This window comes from Aquila chrysaetos, chromosome 2 (assembly GCF_900496995.4).
Source record: "Aquila chrysaetos chrysaetos chromosome 2, bAquChr1.4, whole genome shotgun sequence".
Lineage (NCBI taxonomy): Eukaryota > Metazoa > Chordata > Aves > Accipitriformes > Accipitridae > Aquila > Aquila chrysaetos.
The window spans coordinates 30088654-30108357 of record NC_044005.1 but is presented as its reverse complement, the minus strand read 5'-3'; the positions used below and the strand labels follow the sequence as shown (position 1 = coordinate 30108357).

The window sequence follows — 19704 nt, the reverse complement described above, 5'->3', positions numbered from 1 at the left end:
AAACAAATGAGCATCGCTTACATGTTCAGCATTACCTTTAGGAGGTCTACAGAGATTTTGGTCTCTGTTTGCACTAATCTTATGTTAGTGACTGTCACATTACATTAGCAAATTTAATCTTTGTTAATGTGATAGAAAGTTGCTAATACAATGAGACTCATTATATTAACAACTTTTGCATCATGTTAGCAAAAGCAAAATTTGCTAACAGAATGCAAAAATTACCAATATGATGAAGTAATCATCATTATTCTAACACCTGATTGTATTAAGCAGCTACTAACATTTTTTATATGAAATCACTATTTGCACTGTACTGGGATTTTCTAGGAGAACTTGGGGTGCCTAAATAGGAAAATATTAATATTTTTTAACAAAAGCTTTTTAGAGAGATGGGTTTTCTTTTGTATTGCAATATAAGTATAACTTAATCAAAGTCATTCTGAAATTAAATTACTTGGCATAGGAAACTTTTCCATAGAACATTGAAACATATAATGAGCTATGTCGTGACTAAGCCAGTAAGAGAGTACAAAGATAATGTGGGTCGCTGTTGGTCTTGTATCACCTTTTGGCTTTGAAAAGTGATTTCACATTACAGGTCATATTTTGCAGTATAAAAGAATTTACTTATGCAATATTTCATTAAAACATGTTTGTTTCACTGTTACGATTTGGGGTTTTTGTGGCAAGACACACATTTATTGTAGAATATATTTGCATGTAAGATTTATCGTCTTCCCTGATTGCCTTATAACTGTCCATTAAAAATGTACCAGGATTAAATTAAAATTATGATAGTAATGTTTTTAATATACAGAATATAATCTGACAGCAAAACTCTCTGCAACATATAATATGCTGCATCTCTATTATAATTTCTTTGAAAACAGTCTGATTATTATTCTCTATAAAGTCTTCATTCTTATACAAGCTATGTAATAAGAATCTTTTAGCTTTAAAAATTAGCTGTAAAGATTGAGGAAATGGAGTTCAGCACAGAGTCTTCATGAACAATCCCATAATGGTAATAGGCAAGCTTTGCAAGCTGCTTTCTGCCATGTATGTAGTAGAGTGGGGAAAACATAGAGAACATTTTGAATATATAATGTGTATTCAGCAAAGGCAGACATCTTAGGCCAGCTGGAGGATGGATCTTCTCAGTTATGAAGAGATGTTGCACTTAACGTTAAGTCCATTGAAGTTCCTGTAATGACTTCAGCTGAAAGTACTTGAATTTTTCAATACTCAGGGAAGAGAACCACTGGCAAGAGGTTCACCACAGATTACCTTAGCTTCAGAATATACTCCTACCTTAACACAAATCAGCTTTACGTTGCTGCTTTTAACTTCTAGAGAAAGTGCATCAGAATGTTCCAATTCAAAGCCAGCAAATGAAGGAAAGAGAAAGTGAAGGAGTTGTGCATTCCTTCTGGAGAGACTCCATTTTTATCTGTGCTGCTGATTGCTTAGAAACCACTGGAGAATTTTAAACCTGGTGGTGGATGAGTGAACAAGAGAAGCATCTCCTGCCACAGATCCTTATATGGAAGAGGAATTTCTTAGGAATGCAGGAATTCATATAATATATGAGTGAACATTGTCAATCTAGCCCACTAGCTTGTCTTTTAGAGTAGCTGGTACCAAATATTTCCAAACCACATGTAAAATCTACAGAATGGTAACTGTACCATATAAGTTGAAGCATGACACTTGATATCTCATGTAAATTTTATTATACACAGTGTAGCATGGTTATTCTTGTTAGCCTCATAGATATTTAGTCCTCCTTTTGAAACTCTTTTATACATATATAGATTGTGAATTGCATAGATTACATGTTGGGCAGGAAAAATTATTTCTTTTTATGTTTTTGTTTTTATCAGCTCAAAACGTGCTTTCCCTTCAATTTATTGGAAATCTCCTTGTTCCCATATTATCTTCTATGTATCGTTCATTATTTTATGTACCTTTTGTCACATCACTTATCTGCTCTCAAAGCTAAATATTTATAATCTCATTAATCTCTCTTCAGATGTCCTTCTACTAGTGTTTTTCTGTTTCCATTATTCTCTTTTTTAATTGAAGATGACCGGAACTGAACACAATACTCAGTGTAAAACTTGGACTATAAATTTACATAATAGCATTTTAATATTTTCTTTACTAATTTATTAATTTTAGATTCATTTTTATTGTGTTCTAAAATCTCATTTAACTTTTTAGTCATAATGGTCTTCATACAGAGCAGATGTTTTCACTGAGATATTTCCATTTCCTTTCATTGCCTTGTTATAGTTATTTAAAACTCCTCAGTATACAGGAGTAGTTTCTTCGAAAGGGTACTACATCTTGCACTTGTTAGCATGAAATTTCACCTATTACTCTGTTGTTCAATTGTCTGCTCTGGTTGCTATTTAGGTCCCTCTTGTGTTCCTCCTGATCTTCTTTTGACATAATAGCTGCATTTTTAAGACTTTCTACACCGATGCTCACTGTTCAAGTAAAACACATAGCAGATGGGAAGTCTGCAGATGCTTTCCACTGATTTGCTTAGTTTAGGTATGTATTTAGCATGAACAGGTAAAATGTTAAAACTGTCCCATAAGAAGAGAGGCTAATAACCCAGATAGGCCAAACCCAGATTCCTATGCCTCGCTCTTTCCCTCTTTTTCCCAGTACTGCATATGAGGTAGAACACAGATAACTTCTGTGGAGAGGGAAGTTGTCTTTTATTTGTTCATAAGGATATGGTGTCCTGTAACTGTAATGTGAATGGAAATGTCCTAAATATCAGACAATAAAAGAACATAAAATGCTGTAAAAAGAGATAAAAACTAGAAGAGAAGAAGAAATGTAACCTGCTGGAAGTTGGTATCAGAGAGGGAAAGCAGGCATTTGTGTAAACCATGAACCCAGGTATAATTCCTGGTTTTAGGCACAAAGTGAAAAATGTCAATGTAAAAGTAGTTTATATACTTCTGTAAACACGAAAGAATATGTAAATATGGATATACCTATATATGAACATAAAGTCAAAGGTCAGATCCAGCTTTGCTTAAAACTTACCAGTAGTATGGTATGTTTCTTTCTAATTTCCTTTCTTTAGTATAAGCCTGTATTTTTTACTGTCTTGGCACTCTAGTAAAGCAACTAACCTTGTTAAGATACATAATATTTTTATCTGTTGGAAGGAATGCATATGAATATGCTTTTCAAATTTCAAATTGAAATCATCTGCAGTACTACTCTTCAAGGACAGAAGGGTTAGCTGGCACACAGGTGGGAGAAGACTTGCTCATTAGGGAAGGTTTGTTATATGGTAAGGTGTAATTAAGGTAATGGTCACAGCTTGTGTGACAGCAAACACTCTGGCAGTTGTTTGATTGCTGTCTGGGTCAGGAGATCAGCTCTTTCTACAAGATGTAGCCGCATTAGTGTGTTAGTGAACAGGTTAGAAAGCAAATTACAGCTGCCTTTCTTAGGCATATTACTATCAGGGCTCATTGTTTTGGTTTTTTTTACTGTACATCAGCAGTAATATGGCTTCTGAAGACTTCATGTGACAGGTTAGGCATTTTATCCTTTGAGTAAACAGTAATCATGGTGTGAAGAAAGTGGGGCATTGGAGATTTTTCCCATTCTTTGAGAATTCCATTCTTCCTTTTTAGTTTGCTCCAAGGGCTCTTTGGGGATACATATATTAAGCCCTTTAAATAGTTCATAATAAATCTTTGTCTCAGGCTGATTCTGACAGTTTTTTAAAGAGTCTTTTAAGAGAGAATCCTCAATCATTTGTTAATCCATGGGGTGATCTTCAGACTTGGAGGAAAAAGAAACAGTGCAAGCTCCAGGGTTGTGAAAATACAATGCAGAAAATTTTTAACTCAGAAAAACTCAGGAAATACTGTACCATGGAAATTTCACCAATCATACTCTGTTCTGCCTGTGTCTAAATGATCATTCTCCAAGTTACCCAGGTTGGAAACACTAGAAAGAAAAATAGGCTAACAAAAAAAAAGGAAGAGCAATTATTATTGATTATCTTATTCCTATTACCTTGGTGTTGGCTTTATTTTGCTTAAAGCTTGAGTTGAAGGGGCATTATGGAAAAAAGAAGTCATTGTTCCCATTGTTAAAATAAAGCAAATAAACAGAATTCCTTCTGTTAAGTGTTTACCGTTCAAGCCTTATGATAAATCTGCCAAAATACCTGCACTGTGGGCTGATTTTTAAAATGCTGTTTCCTGCGTAATATGACAGATTCTGACTGTGTCTGTCAAAAACCTTCTTAACTCCACAGTGCAAAATACATAAATAAAGGAGAAAAAATAGAATAAAAGTAAGATGTCCGGTTCATTTGACATTTGTTTTCACCAAATAATTTGAGTTGTATCCTAAGAATAATGCATGGCTGCAGCCCACTGGACTACTGTTAAGTATTTGTTTTCAGCAGCCTCGGGTCTGTCATTTTTTGAGATACCCATTCTCAACTCTCTTTGAATTTCAATGCTGTAGTGCTTTGCTTGTCATTATCTTAGGCTTTTTTTGTAAATTCTGCATAAGCAAAGAAATCTATAAATGCTAACTTACCTGTATAAGAATTCTCTTGGTGTATCTTAGGAATATTGTTGCCTATTTTAATTTAATATGTTACCCTGAGGAGAAAATACTGTAATGGGAACAAGGAAGGGTACTAATAAGGGACAAAGCTATAAAGAAACCTGGATAGTTGGGCTTCTTACCCCTTCTGCAGCTGGGTACCTGAGTGTTGGGGGTGAAGGCTGCTGCTGGAAGCGCTACCAACTGAGCAGTACATCCCAATAGCATCAGCTGCCTGCTGTGCCAGCTGTGCTAGCAAGTTCCTCAGCAGCAGCAGGATTAGCAGCCTGCCTGGTTCTGCCTAGCCTGGACTGGGTCATGGAGTTTCTGTATGACAGATGAGAGGGAACAGTTGCACAGCGAATCTTGTGATGACGGAAATGTTAATAGCATTCTGAAATAAATTTGGATGCACAGTGCTGAGGACATAAGAATTTTCATGTTTAAGTAATAGTTGTATTCACAGGATATTTTTAAGTGTTACTTGTTCGGGGCAAGGGATGGGAAAGCCTATATTGCTTAGTTTTTTCTTTTAAAAATAACAGTGTTACACTGGTTTTTGACATGGATAAGTAGATTCTGTCTGAGTATGAAATTACATGTTTTCTGACATTTTAAAAGTGTTTCTTGACTGTCTTCTGAACTATGAAGCCATGCAGCTGGAGAAAGTTATTCCTAAGATACATTAGACCAAGACTTTCTACACATCCTGCAAAATCTGCAGCATTTCCCTTTATCCCCCCAAAGAATCTGCATATTGTCATGATGCTTGGCACCATACCTATTGCCACTGTCCAGTAATGAAGTTATCTGTGAGCCAAACTTTAAACCCTATGGGGAAAATGTTTTTCTTGCCAATTATATTCATTTTCCCTTGACAACATATGGCTTTTAACTCCAACTCGTTTTTTTTATTATTGAACCATTCTAAATTAGCTAAAAAGTTGTTTCACAAAGAAAATTATTTCTGGCCTTCCATACTTCAAAATATTTATAAAATACCAGTTTGCATTTCACACATGAATATACATCCAGATAAGGTTCAAATTTGGAAAAGGGAACAGTTCAGTAGGGTCCATATGACTGAAATCCAAAGAACAGAATGGAAACCTGTTTGCAGTTTTAAGTAGTTGTTCACTGTTAGCAAAGATGAACGCAGATACTTGCCGTGTTTGAAGAAAAAAGAGGTCAAATGATGCCACAATCTTACCACCTTTCTTTGCCATTTTCAGTGTGTGAACAGAAAGTGGTCAGTCAGATGTCATAGTCCTCTATGTTTATTGCTGCTAAACCAGTAAGCGTTCGCCAGTAGTAATGATCAGTCTGTGTTTGCACATGTATGCTTGCTTGGTTTAAACATATGCCCAGTAGCTACGTACTTTTCTAGAAAGGTTATTCAGCAAGGTTACACAATTTGTGCAAAGTGATTTTTTGGCAGGATTCTATACACATTGATATAGCAATCCAGCAGATACTAGCAACCAGTTACTGCCCCTTGGTTAGGCTGCATGGAAGATTCATGTATATAAAATAGTGTATTTTACTTTAATAAACTTACAAAAGCAAAGAGCAATCATTGCAAATGTAATTTTTTCTTCCTCTTTGGGATTCTAATTTTAAAAGCATTAAAGAAGACAGCTGCTCATGCTGTGATATGCGCTAAACAGCCTGAAGGATGGAAAAAAATATATTTGTAGCTCATAATAACTATTGACCTTTCTGATATACAATGTTCTCTGTGTTAGCTATTCTGTTCTATCAACAGTGAAGATTGAACATGACTTTTTAATAGAAAACATGGGGTTTCAAGCTGCTTTCGCAAAGGTGTTTATGTATTGTTATTTTGTATTGTAGTACAAAGACTAAGTCCTGATGCCCTTTGTCTGACATGATGTTTGTCATAAAAAAGCCCCACTGTTACTGACTGTTTTATATGAGGAATTGGCTCGTAACCATTTTATAGTCGTGATAAAAGCATTGCTCCACTAGATCCAGAACACAGGTATTGAAAATAGAATCCCCCAAATATCCCAGCAGCACAAAAGGTATTTTCTGAAGAAATAGATTCCTCAAGTGGCTATATTTAAGGGGGTATTCCACTAAGATTTAAAACACTCACTTTTTGCATTCATACTGTGTGTTCCTTGGCATACGCAGGCTGCTGCATAATAGCTTTTGCTGGATGTCATGTGCTCTCAAAGACTATCTTTATGATACTCCGTTTTTTCTCTTGAACTTTCCTACTGCTTAGTTGCTGAGTACAGAAACATCCACTAGCAGCAGCTTGACTTTGACACTTGTGTATGTTTCCCCGGAGTGGGATCATCCAAACATTGACTGAGCAGCATGAGGTAACTCGGCTGTTCTTCTTTCCCTCAGGGAAAAGCTTCACCAAAAAACACCTCCCATTTGGCATATGAAAATCTGGAAAGCAACCTCTTTATTGTGCTTTTTAAGCCCAAGCAGGCTGGCAATGTTAGGCAACATCAGAAGGGACTTTTTAATGTTGGGGGGGGGGGGGGGGGGGGGGCGGATTTATGCCATGTGCTGGGAAGGAACTTTAGTGGGCCATTATTGGCAGCTCTGAACCACAGTTATTTTCACAGCTATGCTCTGGAGTGTCAGTTAATGATTCACAAGTTACTAGGCAAGAGCAGAAAACTAGCAAGAAAGAAAAAATACCCTCAGTTGATCCTTCTAGGGCATGAAAGAGGGGAGACAGCAACAGCATTTAATGGCAGTTTTGTGCTGAAACAAAATGCTCAAAATTGTTTATAAGAAGTTGCTCAGTAAGGATAATGATCATTTAAGCTGTGGAAACCAGCCACATCTCAAAGGAGATTTAACATCTAGTCCTGTATTCCTTACAAGCCCATAAAGCTCTTGGGGAATTCAGTGAAGTTTTTACCCTCAAAACTAGTCAGGGTCCATTTTTCCTTTGCTGTTTCCTCATTTCCCAGTTTCTTTTCTCTGTACCCGTTCCCTAACAGAGGATAGATGTGCTGTTACTTACGATCCTCTACTCTCCTAACATCAGGACTGATGCTAGCCATTGGATGTGTTCTGTTTCAACCTTTATTAAAATTGCTGCAGTGCAAGTAAACAGTAAGGAAACGATACCACTGTGCTAATTTTCTTTGGGACTGTCACTGGATCTTAAAAATGTATGAGTTTTGCTGACCTCACATGAAACCAAGCCAACAGGTCAGGTCAGATTATTTATTCCGTTGCTTAAAATAAATTAACTTTAAATGTAAAAACATAGAGGGAAGTTTGAGCATCATATGCAGTATGGTTTATGTACCACTCACTCACTAGACCATAACAGCTCTTCCAGAGTTGTTCCGGTCTATTGGATGAATGTGGATACATTTGCGAGTGTTTAGATAATGGATTGAAGCCCAGCAGACTGTAACATTTCCAAAGGCTTTTTCAGGGTTAAGTTTCCTACCATGATTAGTTCTGTTAATAGCAAATCTTTATTATGTTGTTTTCAAACAGGCAAAAAAGCTCTATGTATTTCATAGATCACTGACCTACCAAAATTTGTTGTAAAATCTGTCTTGCAACGTTACAGGAGTAACAAAAATCTTATTCATAGCTTCATCCTGGCAACACTTTATTTATAGCTCTATCCTAGCACCTAACTCATTCTATATTTTACCAGATATACAAAGAATTCTGTGGGATAAAGTTTACATGGGAAGTAAATTGCGTATGTCAGGAATTAATAGCCTGATAAGACATGTTTCTAGACTAGAAGAAGAAGAAATAGAAGGAGTTGCAGAAGCAGAAGAAAGGAAGTTTTGAGAGGCATTAAATAAAGTAATACTTCTTAGTCCAGTAAAGAGTAGTTCAGATTACTTTGGTTCCACAAGGATAATAGAACATTCAAAAATTGTTCTGTATAATAATAGGGAAAGCCTATCAATGAGTTTGTACTTTAGTTTGTCTTTCTTACACAACTAATGGGCCTAGTCTGGATTAAAAAACAAACAGGGTAAACTCATTATTTGTAACACTACAGGATAAGTTTTCAAGGCATGGCTTATTTCTCTGCAGGTGGTAGTCTTTTGTGTGCCCAAATGTAGTATGCACATAGCAGTGTTTGCACTTGTAAGACCTGCAAACTGAGCGTTAACAGTCACAGACAAATATAGGTTGCACATTAAAGTTGTGTTGTTTGTAAATGTATGGTAGTTATGTGAAACTATAACTTATTCTGCCAGTAATTGCATGCAGAGTTTTGCTTATCCATTGATAAATCAGCATTAAGCTCCTTTAGAGAAGTCTGGCTTAGTTTTGCCTGTGGTTAATGTTAAGTCTGGTGTATTTTGGGGAATAACATAAGTACATTTCCATGGCTGGTGTAACCACATACACCAGAATGAATGTTGGCATGTGCAACCAAAGCCCTAAGCAACAGGCTGCACAGGATGCTAGAAATGATAAAATAATAATCAGGAACTTAATCCAAGTCTTTTCACAGTATTCCTACTTACTTAAATGGGACCAGGCTCTAGCAGCTTAAGTTTCCCAGAGATAGGGAACTTGTGCTACTTGAGACACAGCTGGCGTCCATCAGCCACTCCAGAAAGACTTGGGTCTTCTGCAGGTCCCGTGTGAAACTGCCACTCCTGTACACATCTCAGACACTGTGGGGCAGCTCACAAGAACGCTGTAGACCTGTGTGTGGGAAACTGAATTAAGCCTTCAGTCACTGTCCTGGTTTCGGCTGGGATAGAGTTAATTTTCTTCTTAGTAGCTGTACAGTGTGTTTTGGATTTAGTGTGAGAAGAATGTTGATAACACACTGATGTTTTAGTTGTTGCTAAGTAGCGCTTATCCTAAGTTAAGGATTTTTCAGTCTCCCATGCTCTGCCAGCAAGCAGGTGTACAAGAAGCTGGGAGGGAGCATAGCCAGGACAGCTGACCTGAACTAGCCAAGGGGATATTCCATACCATAGATTGTCATGCTCAGTATATAAACTGGGAGGGGTTGGCCAGGAGGGTTGGTTCACTGCTTGGGCATCGGTCAGCAGGTGGTGAGCAACTGCATTGTGCATCACTTGTCATCTTCTTGGTTGTTTTTTTAATTATTTTTATTTTATTTTATTTCATTTCTTTTCCTTACAATTATTATTAATATATTTAATATCAGTATTAGTATTACATTGTATTTTACTTTAGTTATTAAAGTGTTCTTATCTCAACCCATGAGTTTTACTTTTTTTTTCCCAATTCTCCTCCCCATCCCACTGGGTCGGGAGGAGTGAGCGAGCGGCTGTGTGGTGCCTAGTTGCTGGCTGGGGTTAAACCACAACAGTCACTTAGAATTCATCCCTGAAATGAAGGAACTGTTCTTCTTAATGCACTTCTAATAGTTTGGCCCATTAAATTTTGTATAGTTAAACATTGGGGTTTTCACTACTTCCTTTGGAGGCAATTTTCAACAAATCAAAAAGTCAGGATTAACTGTACAAATTAAAAATATTAACTACACTGTATTGTGGCCAAACAGTTCACATCAACAGATTCCTGTGTAATATCCAAGTTCTTGTAAACCCACAGTGTATAAGGCGGATCGAATATTAAACATGTTCTCCCACTTTTCTGGCTGTTGTATCTAAATTCACTGCTACTGCACTGACTTGACTTTTGTCTGAATGCAGGTACTTTTACCACATTAAAAAGATACACTGTATATATCTGAGTTAGTCACTTGTTCTCCCAGTTTCAAACATCTGTGCTTAACATTATGCACCATCACATGTGGACCATAGCCCAGTAATTACAGATTTTGATTATAAAAATAGTCATATCTTGATATGTAAATACATATAATATAATTTTAATATTATGAAAAATATGAAATAAATATATGTAAGTGTTCAGTGTCAAATTAATTGTAAAAAATTAAAGATTTTATATAATGACAACCTAACTGAAACAATCTGAGATGCCAGCCCATCTCATCAATTGTTGGGTCTGGAAAATTTGGAGGGATGAGAGAGAAAAAAAACAACCAAACAAACAAAAAAAAAGATATTAAAAGAACCAGCTTTCAACAGAAGTCTGATAGGATTTAAAGTTTTTATGCCTTTGAATTTCTAATAGGCTTATAGGTCATGAAAAGTGAATTGTCTTCATCTTGGAGGTAGAATGACAAGAAAGAACAGTTTATTATCTTGTCTGAAAACATTACCTAGCAATAAATTCTTTAGAGGAAGTCATCCTTCTTTCCATTTCTTTTGGAAGTGCTGCCCTGAGCCTTCCCCTTTTCAGTGAGGCCTTGGCCAGAACCCAGCATTATTCCCTCTGTAAAAGAAAGAAGGGAACTAAGTCACCAAAAGCCTGCAGTCCAATTCTTAGCTTCTTCAGCTTTTCAGTAAATAGCAAAACAGAAATTTTAAGAGTCTTACCAAGTTAGTTAAAAGCACCATGAATTTCAGATCCAAATCTGGTTATTCAGGAATTCAAGTTCCTGCTTATAACTGGGACAGCTCACAGCAAAAATACTATTCCTACAGCTCCTTCTAGAGATATTATTGCCTTGGAAGAATGAACTAGCTTCTTCTTTGCCACCCACAAAGTTAACTAAATAGTTCAGATCGTCCTTGATTTTGCAAGATGCTGAGCATGCCAGTGAGACCAAGAGAGCACCCGTAGAAATTGCTAGCTCTGTTCTCACCAGTTGATCTCCAGGCAGACTGCCCGTGTGCATAGATATGCCTAAGTTGTTCATCCAAATAGTCCAAGAATCTTCAGCACCTTCCTAGACCAAGCTTTAGCTTCCAGTACTTGCCCATGTTCAGCCTGCAATCAGACTGAACCCACTTCACTTAAAACCATGCATTTGCAGAAGTGCAAAGTATAATTTCATAGTAACTTTCACTTATTGGAAATAATTTCTCTTAACTTGAAGTTTTGAGTTGTATTTGCTGGGGTAGTAGTTAGAAAAATCTATCTTTTAGCTTATAAAATGATCAAATTTGATCTGTAAGCTACTGAGAGATAATGACCTTGGCAACAGTGCTTTTTTGAGAGTCACTTTTCTGATTAAAAACACACTTTAAGAGGCAATAATATGAGAAAAAACAGGACAGTTAACTACTCAATGTTAAATTTTCCTAGAAAGTCTTTGAATGCCTGTTTACAGACAATAAACTGCACAGAAGAAACAGAAACATTTACAAAGATACGTCTAGTCCAACTGAAAATGATAGATTTATATTACCTAATTATTCATCTGAACATAATGATTCTCAGATGCCTATGCAAAGGATTATAAGACTTTAAGAAAATATGGGAAGAAGTTCGCAAGTGTAGAAGATAACATGAGAAGGGAGCTCCCTTCTTACTATTTTATATGTTCTTTTACTTTGTTTCTCTAAGAGCTGTATAGTTGATGTTTGAGAATGCCTCTTAAAAGCTGTATAGACACCTGTTTTCAAGGAAGGCAAATGAAAGCCAGGTGAAAACTTCGTGAAATGCTACCAAATCCAGAATTTTCTGTACGTTAAACCATAATCTTTTTTCCCACCAACCCCCTCTGATCCCTTGTTGGTGTTTGGTTTTCCCCTGTGTAGCTTCTGGTCCTCCTAAGAATGAGAAGCCTGTCTTTTATCTGTTAGGCATGTGAAAATGCATTTTTTTCCTCTCAATTATTTTTAACGTATGTGAGGGGAAAAAAACAGAAGTTGGTGAATATTTATTCAGGCTGATTTGGCAGCATTTTGTTATTTAAGACACAAATCAAATTTGGAACTTCCTTTTTCCTGGGGGACAAATTGTTTATCTGAATTTGAATGTGCTTGTGAATCAGTCATGGCGATAGTGCTTATGCTATTGCTGTGTAATAGCATTATTTGCATTGGTTTACATTGTTTTGCTCTATAGCATTAAGGTAGTCAGGCTGCACACAGATGCACAGTACATCTGCTGATCACTGCAGGATCACAGCCATGGACCTCAGTCCTCCAGTTATGTGCATGTTTATCTACCAGTACACATTCCACTAACATCAGAAGAACTCTTCCAGTATGTGAAGTTAAACAGTGCACGACTGGTTTGTGGGGTCTGGGCCCCAGATTATTCCCAAGGCAAAGTCCATTGAAGGATCAGAGCTACAAGGCTTGTTCACAAAGAAATGCTTGGGAGGAGATAACTAAATAATTTTGTGAATTGGCTACTAGTTCATACTATCTTCCCATTTGGCTCTGTGGCTTAGTTAACATTTTAACATTTATGACACTTTTGTATGGGTATACTGGGTTGCAGATTCATGCCCTTTGAAATGGACAATGCATTCCTTGTGTCCAGAAATCTCATCCTGCATTAGCAGCTTTGGGAGTGGAAAGAGAAGAGGTTTATTCCTTTAGTAGTATCTGCTGAAGAAATTTAAGGACACACAAAGGCGAGTGCTTTCCCAACAGAGTACACAGTTATCTGTTTTGCAAAGACAGTCCAGACTTACTTTTTATACTTCTAAGCCTGACAGTGTGTAGTGCTTTCATTCACACACAGTGAGCATTGACTTTTATCATATTATTAGCATTCTAAACTCACAGTTTCAGAGGTTTATAACTCAACAGTAGGTTTAGACTCAGTAAATTCAGCCCAGGAGCACTATTTTTCTGTGTAAAAGACATCTTTAGTTACTACAGTATCAAGCCAAGCAGACCTTGCTTATTTCAGGCTTTTTTAAAGGTCTTAGATTGCAAATTAAAAAAAAAAAAAAAAAAAACAAAAAAAAAAAAAAAACCACAAACCTCAAAAATGAATTGCTACAGAGTTTCATTCTGATGTTCCTCAGATTGCTAGCCTCCTTTGACATAATTGGAAAAAAATTGAAAAGACTGAGTGATAGGCATTTAAAATCAACTCCTGAGAACTCATAATGGTCCCTATTCCACATATTCCTGTGCAAATCTCACTGACATCAATGGATGTGTTCTGTACACATCCTACCTTTAAAATCCTGCATGCATAATCACCGTTAGCATTGTTACAGTATCTGCCATGGGTGGGTGCAACTCTGAATGCAGATTTGTACTAGCAGCCGTAATGGTTCTCTCCCGAGAGAAATTCAGAAAGCTGTTCATAAGCTGTTCTGGACTTTTAGGTAACTAATCCCATCTCACACATACGCTCTCAGGTACTTTTTGTTAAAGAAAATCAAACAATTTAGAGTACATATTTATATGACAGACACTGTTCCAGTCTGTTGGATAAATTATATGCATTTTACAATATTCACTTACAGAGACATATAGGTTTGTATATACTATAGTAACAGCAAAATAATGTTAAGCTTATGATATAAGGTGAAGTGAGCCCAGAAAATGTCAATGAAAAGTACACTGTACTATATGTCAGATGGTTTCCTTTCTTTCATAAAACTGTGTATGAAAGAGAAATTTTTATTTCAATTGCTTAGGAATGGTATGTATGTATTACAGCCTGATCATTTTTCAAGCGCAAGATATTGTGTGTTTAATTAACATTACTTCTGTGTGTTTAGGTAATTACCATTAGAACACATGAGGACATATTGTACTTATTGCCTGTGCTAGAGCATAATGTGCTGGACTACAACAACTACACTTGTTAAGCTGATTTTAGCATTTCTTCACACAGCAGGAAGCACCCATGCTGTGGTTTCTTAATGTTCTCTTTAACTACTGCACTGTTGAGTACTGTACAATAAAAATAATAATTAATTATGATCCTCATCTTACCACTACTGCTGCTATCCAGTGACCCTGGTTGCTGTTTCAGGGTTCCACTATCCTGTACCCTGAAACACATATCTTGCCTTTCAGAGTTTTATTTCTTAGATTATATTGCTGAACAGAGCTGAATTTTTTGAGGACAGGTTTGTTGCATGGATTGTGATGGCTTCACATTTGTTCAGGTCTCCAAGGACCAGCACCAATAAATGTGAAAGAGACAACAGCAGAATGGCATACTTTCCCATATCCACCAGGATGAAAAAAAATGCTTTAAATTAAGTCTAACCTTAAATGTATAATCTGTCCTTGGGAGCAAAAAAAAAAAAAAGGATATAGCATCTTCAAGCTCTTGGCATCCCTTACGAGAAAAAATTGGTTCTAAGGGTCTCTGATCTTGTGTTTTAGTAAAATAGAACTGCACGGCTGACTGACAGTTCTGATCTAAAGCATTTACGTTTAAGTTTTGATCTCTCTGCTTTTGATTAAAACTAATGAGCTCATTTAATTCAAAATGGGAATCTCTGATAAGAGAAATAAGGTTGATGTGATTGGATTAGAGGGGCAAATTAAACTCTTAGAGCAGAAGTTTGTGCTTATATAGTGTATTAAAAAGCTGTTGGCGTATTATGGCGTGTTAGATGATGAGAAAAATTTCATAGTAATTCATATTTAATCAGAAGAAATGAAAGTACTAAATATAACATGGCTCTGCTTTTCCCTCGAGTGATAAAGAGCTGTACATTTAAAATGACATCGAATTCATGCTCTCTAAAACAAAAAAATCTTAAGAGAAACACTAAAGAAAGGGGCACTGTTGACAGTTATTTCATCACAATAGAGCTGAAATGTCACAAACACAGGACACCATGACCACATCAAATCAAGGACAATTCGATATAATCCTTAGCTCACAAACAAGTTTCTGTGTTTCTACTGACTGTATAACAAATGCTTTTTAAATACTCAAATACTTTCTACTAGTAGTTTGGTCAATTCTCCAAAACAATAGCAGAATAAATTCAAAATAACTTTTTTATTCAGTGTTAATTACTCACTGAAACTGAAAGTTCATTAATCTCCAGTAATGCTTGCTTATTGTAAGCTGCTCCAGAATTTTCCCATGAACAATATTTTGGGAAGAGGTTGGTTGTCAGGGCTAAAAATAGCAATAATAAAGTTTGTATAAAGAATATCTCAGTACTGACTTGAGTTGTACCCACTATTTTATCATGGTTTATACTAAGAGTATTTATTTACTATTTTAAGTAGTTGCAGTTGAGGGAGTGAGAAGCACAGGTGAGAGCTATAGTTTCAAGCAGGAAGAATCTCTTCAGTTGGACTACAAAGATATTTCATTAGTGACTAATTAGTCACCAATAATTAACAATGATGGTGATGATGACAATAATAATAATAATATCTGTCATTTACTTGAGCATTTTTGCTTTCAGGTTGCTCAGTGCTTTATTGATAATAATTAACCCTCAGTAATAGGGAAACCAAGGCACTAAAAACCAGCAGTGAGTCACCCTAGGTATCACTGTAAGTGAGGAGTGGAGACTAGGGAGTAAAAGCCTGCAGAATTTGCAGCCTATTTCAGCAGACAGAATCTGAAGAACTCCCCAGTTTTTAAAACAATGTCAAACCCTAACAAAATAACTCCAGTCATAATAAAATGGTGCAAGAAAGAGTTAATGAGGCAAATCTCTGTTAAAAATTCTGTGGGGAAAAATAACTTGAAAATGAGACTTACTGAGTATACATATATTTTTCAAATTTTTTTTTTTTTGCTAAGTAAACGTTTTCTAAACGAGGTAAATTGATTACAACACTCTTAGCATCCATCAGTCATTTATTTTTAGTGAGTTCAAGGATTGCACCTGAAAAATAGCTTAGAGGGGATGTATAAAATCTAAATTATGTGTATATGTATTTTTTCTGTTCCCTAGTGGAATCTACAAGCCCCAGTTTACTAACCACTGACAACACTCTAGAGCGCTCTTTTTTCATCCGAATGAAATCTACACTGACCAAGCGAGGCGTGCACATCAAATCGTCAGGATACAAGGTAAGGGTTGCACTCTCGCATGAAATATTGACATCTTTAAATTATGTTCATTCATGTTCCAGGGACACATTAACAGACAGAGAAAGGAGCTATTTCGCATTTGCATATGTCTCATTCCTTTTGTTAAAGAATCATTAATGCAATACTTCCAGCCTGAGGTTTGGCTTTGGTACTACAGCTCCATTAAATGGATCATTATGATGATAAACATTGATGATAACAGCATGATAGCCTTCAAAAGAGCAACACTTCCAGAGTAAAGGTATATTTTACCAAAGAAGGTGAGTCAGAGTAACATCACTTTTTCCATAGTGGAAAATTACTGCTCATTTTGTTAGACTTTTAGTCATCTTTGGGTTATGTTTTTCCCAGAGAGGTAGGATTTCTTCATGCAGACAGTATGCTGGAGCTATTTAATTTCACTGCCATTCTGGCTGAAGGAAACAACAAGACACAACGTGTACTTTTCCACCATTTTTCTTTCATTGTCTGTCTGAGGGGCATCTGCTGCTGGGGATCATATTTGCTGGATTTCAGACTCTTTTAAGATATGAAAGTCTCTTGTTCCTTATCAGCAGTAATCTCATTTTTCTTCAGTCATATATCGCTCATAGTGCCGGTAGCTATCAGTGGCTTTGCAGTATACTAAAACTAGAAGGAATAGCACATTTTTAACATTGTCAACTCGCGGAATGAAACATGTCATCCATTAAGTATTATACAAGATAAAAGAGTGGTACAAGAAAGTAAGTCTGAGAATGTGTGTGTATTTAAAGAAGTTGCTTGTCAATGTTAATTTTAAAACTTTCACAAGCATTTTTTTTCAGTTTTCAGAGGAAGATTTAGAGGAGCTTTGAATTAAAATTCCCCAGCTCATTTTTCCCCAAAAATTCTCTGTGAATATAGCATCAAGGTAGTCTACCTGCACAGTAAAAATCTGGTAGAAATGTCGTCTTTGCAAGCAAATGACTGGGAGTCCTTGTGTTGGATGGTTTCTGGGTCAAGATGATTAAAGCGGTTGCTGATGGAAGTTTAGGTCCAAATCAGTGGTTCCTTAAGGCACCACAAATTTTGATCTGTGTACTGCTTAATTGTCAACACCTGAAAGAATGCACTCAGTGCTTGTTCATGCTGACCAGTTTACAAGTCTCAGAAGATATCAAGACCAGGAAGTGTACTGGCAGTCTCAGGAGGAGGAAGGCAAATAAATGAATAAATGGGCAGGTCATTGAAGTTATACTAATTTTTATGATTAGGCATGGTCCATCCAGGCTAGGCCAAAGTTAGATTGGCAGAGAACTTGCTTTTGGGGGGATATTTTTCCTCCAATAGTAATGGGAAAAAATAGAGAATTCATCTCTGGATTTTGTAGTCTGACATTTTTTGCCAGAAGTAGATGAGAACAAAAGGAAGACATGTGAATGACTTTGTCGTTCTTTCTTCTTGGACTCCTGACAATCTAATGTTAGTCCAGCACCAGAATAAGACATATCTAGAATGGGCTGGCTTCACAAGGTGGGGTTTTTACTCATTAAAATACAGTTTTTGAAATTCACAGTAGACCTTTTACTCAAAAAAAAGACTCAGTAATGTCTATCATGTAAATACTATTTCATTTCTCTTAGACCTGCTAATGCCTCATGGAAACACTGAAAACCATAACTGAGATGTCACAGGTAAAGCAGAATGAATTTTGAAAGATCAAATATCATTTTTTTAGCTAGCTTTTCCTAGACACAAAGAATGGATAAAAAGAAAAGGTATAATAGTTGAAAAAACTGTCTGTAAATAAAACATTTGGTTTTTTTCAAATTTTTCCATGAAGCATCAGCAAGTCGGCATGAGTAAAATTGCATAAACAGTATGTGAGTCCTAAGCAGGTGTAAATATAGAGGTGTAGTTCCTCTGCTTTTTGACGTTTTCAAGGATTTTGTAACTGACAGTGTTTGGCTGAATTCAGCTGTGTCCAGCCATATTAATTGTATTTTGTCAGTTTTTCAAAAGCATGGTTATTGCCACTCTGTGTTCAATGGAAGGAGAATTATCCACAGCCTCAGTGAGACCCAGAAAAATTGTGTATTCATTTTAGAAGAGTTGGATCACATGAATGTCTTTTTAACTGAATGTTAAGAACTGCTTTGTTTAAATGTCATTCTCAGTTGGTGTATTAGACAAGCATAATAAAACTGAACCGCTATAGTGAATGTTAGGAACACTTTTAGGAATGTTAGCAATTTATTCATTGATTTCTAAAAGTCCAGTGCCAGAACAAACTTAAGGCTTCTTGAATTCGTGCAGGTATATATTTTATTAAAATTAAGAAAGATCCATGAGCCTTATGGATGTACAGCTATAAGAAATTATCAAAGGAAAGAACAGTTACATAATAATGACAAAGCTCATGGGAAGAGCTGGCTAAGTTCTGCATCAGAGGTCCCTGGAAGACCTCCAGCACTTACTCAGGAAACACTATGCCAGCTGGGGTCATGTGCAGCAGAGTTCCTGTGGGAAATCCTGGTAGAGCAGGCTGACTTGGGAGCCACTGTCTCACACCTTCAGAATACAACAGAGCACTGAATTTTCCCTCTGCAAAAAGCAAGGGCTCCTGGCTAACAGCTTCCCTTGAGTTCTTGTGTCATTGTGAGTGGGTAACCCTCCTGAATCAGCATACAAACATTCATCAGGAGAAGTGTGCTGTGAACTATGTATCTTATGTGAGTCAGGTTTTACCTCTATCAAAGATATTCAGCTCCCTGTGGATTCAATCCTCCAGCAGTGACAAAATTTTTCATCTTTGTGAAGTGGCTGTGTCTTGTTCCAAACTCTTACTGAGCTCAGAACCACATCTCCATTTTTTCCTTGCTTTGAGGACTGCTGATGAATGTTTTCTTTAGATAGCAAATGATTGAGGTGGTCCACAAGATGCTTAGCCAATTTTCAGAACGAGTGATCCCTGCCTCAGGAAAATCACATAAAATTGAAAACAGTCAGAGAATGAGATTGATTAATCATTTGGGTTGATCTAGTCAGGACTAATTTTCTATCAAAAGAAACGTTGGAACAAAAATCACACTGATAGACTTACACTTATGTATACCTCAAAGAGACCTTGTTCCAGACCATTCTGACATGAGATGAACCCTGTTTATAGTCCTTTCCTGGACTGATTTAATTAGTCCTGAATTATACGTAAAGATGGAGGTAATGGCCTTTTTTCCATGAATTATATTACTTTAAAAGTCTGAAATGGGAAAGTGGTTACATGATTAATCCTCCCTCTCTCCTTCCCTTTCATTGTTC

At 36.5% G+C, this 19704-nt stretch overlaps 1 protein-coding gene across 5 annotated transcripts in view; it reads left to right on the top strand.

Annotated features, from left to right (window-relative positions):
• NPAS3 (neuronal PAS domain protein 3) overlaps positions 1-19704 on the top strand; it is a 629276-nt gene that overhangs the window by 552153 nt on the left and 57419 nt on the right. For all 5 annotated transcript variants that reach the window (XM_030000462.1, XM_030000432.1, XM_030000440.1 and 2 more), the window contains one exon: positions 16286-16404. In XM_030000462.1, coding sequence (XP_029856322.1) covers positions 16286-16404 — 119 coding nt within the window. The remainder of the gene's footprint in view (positions 1-16285; positions 16405-19704) is intronic.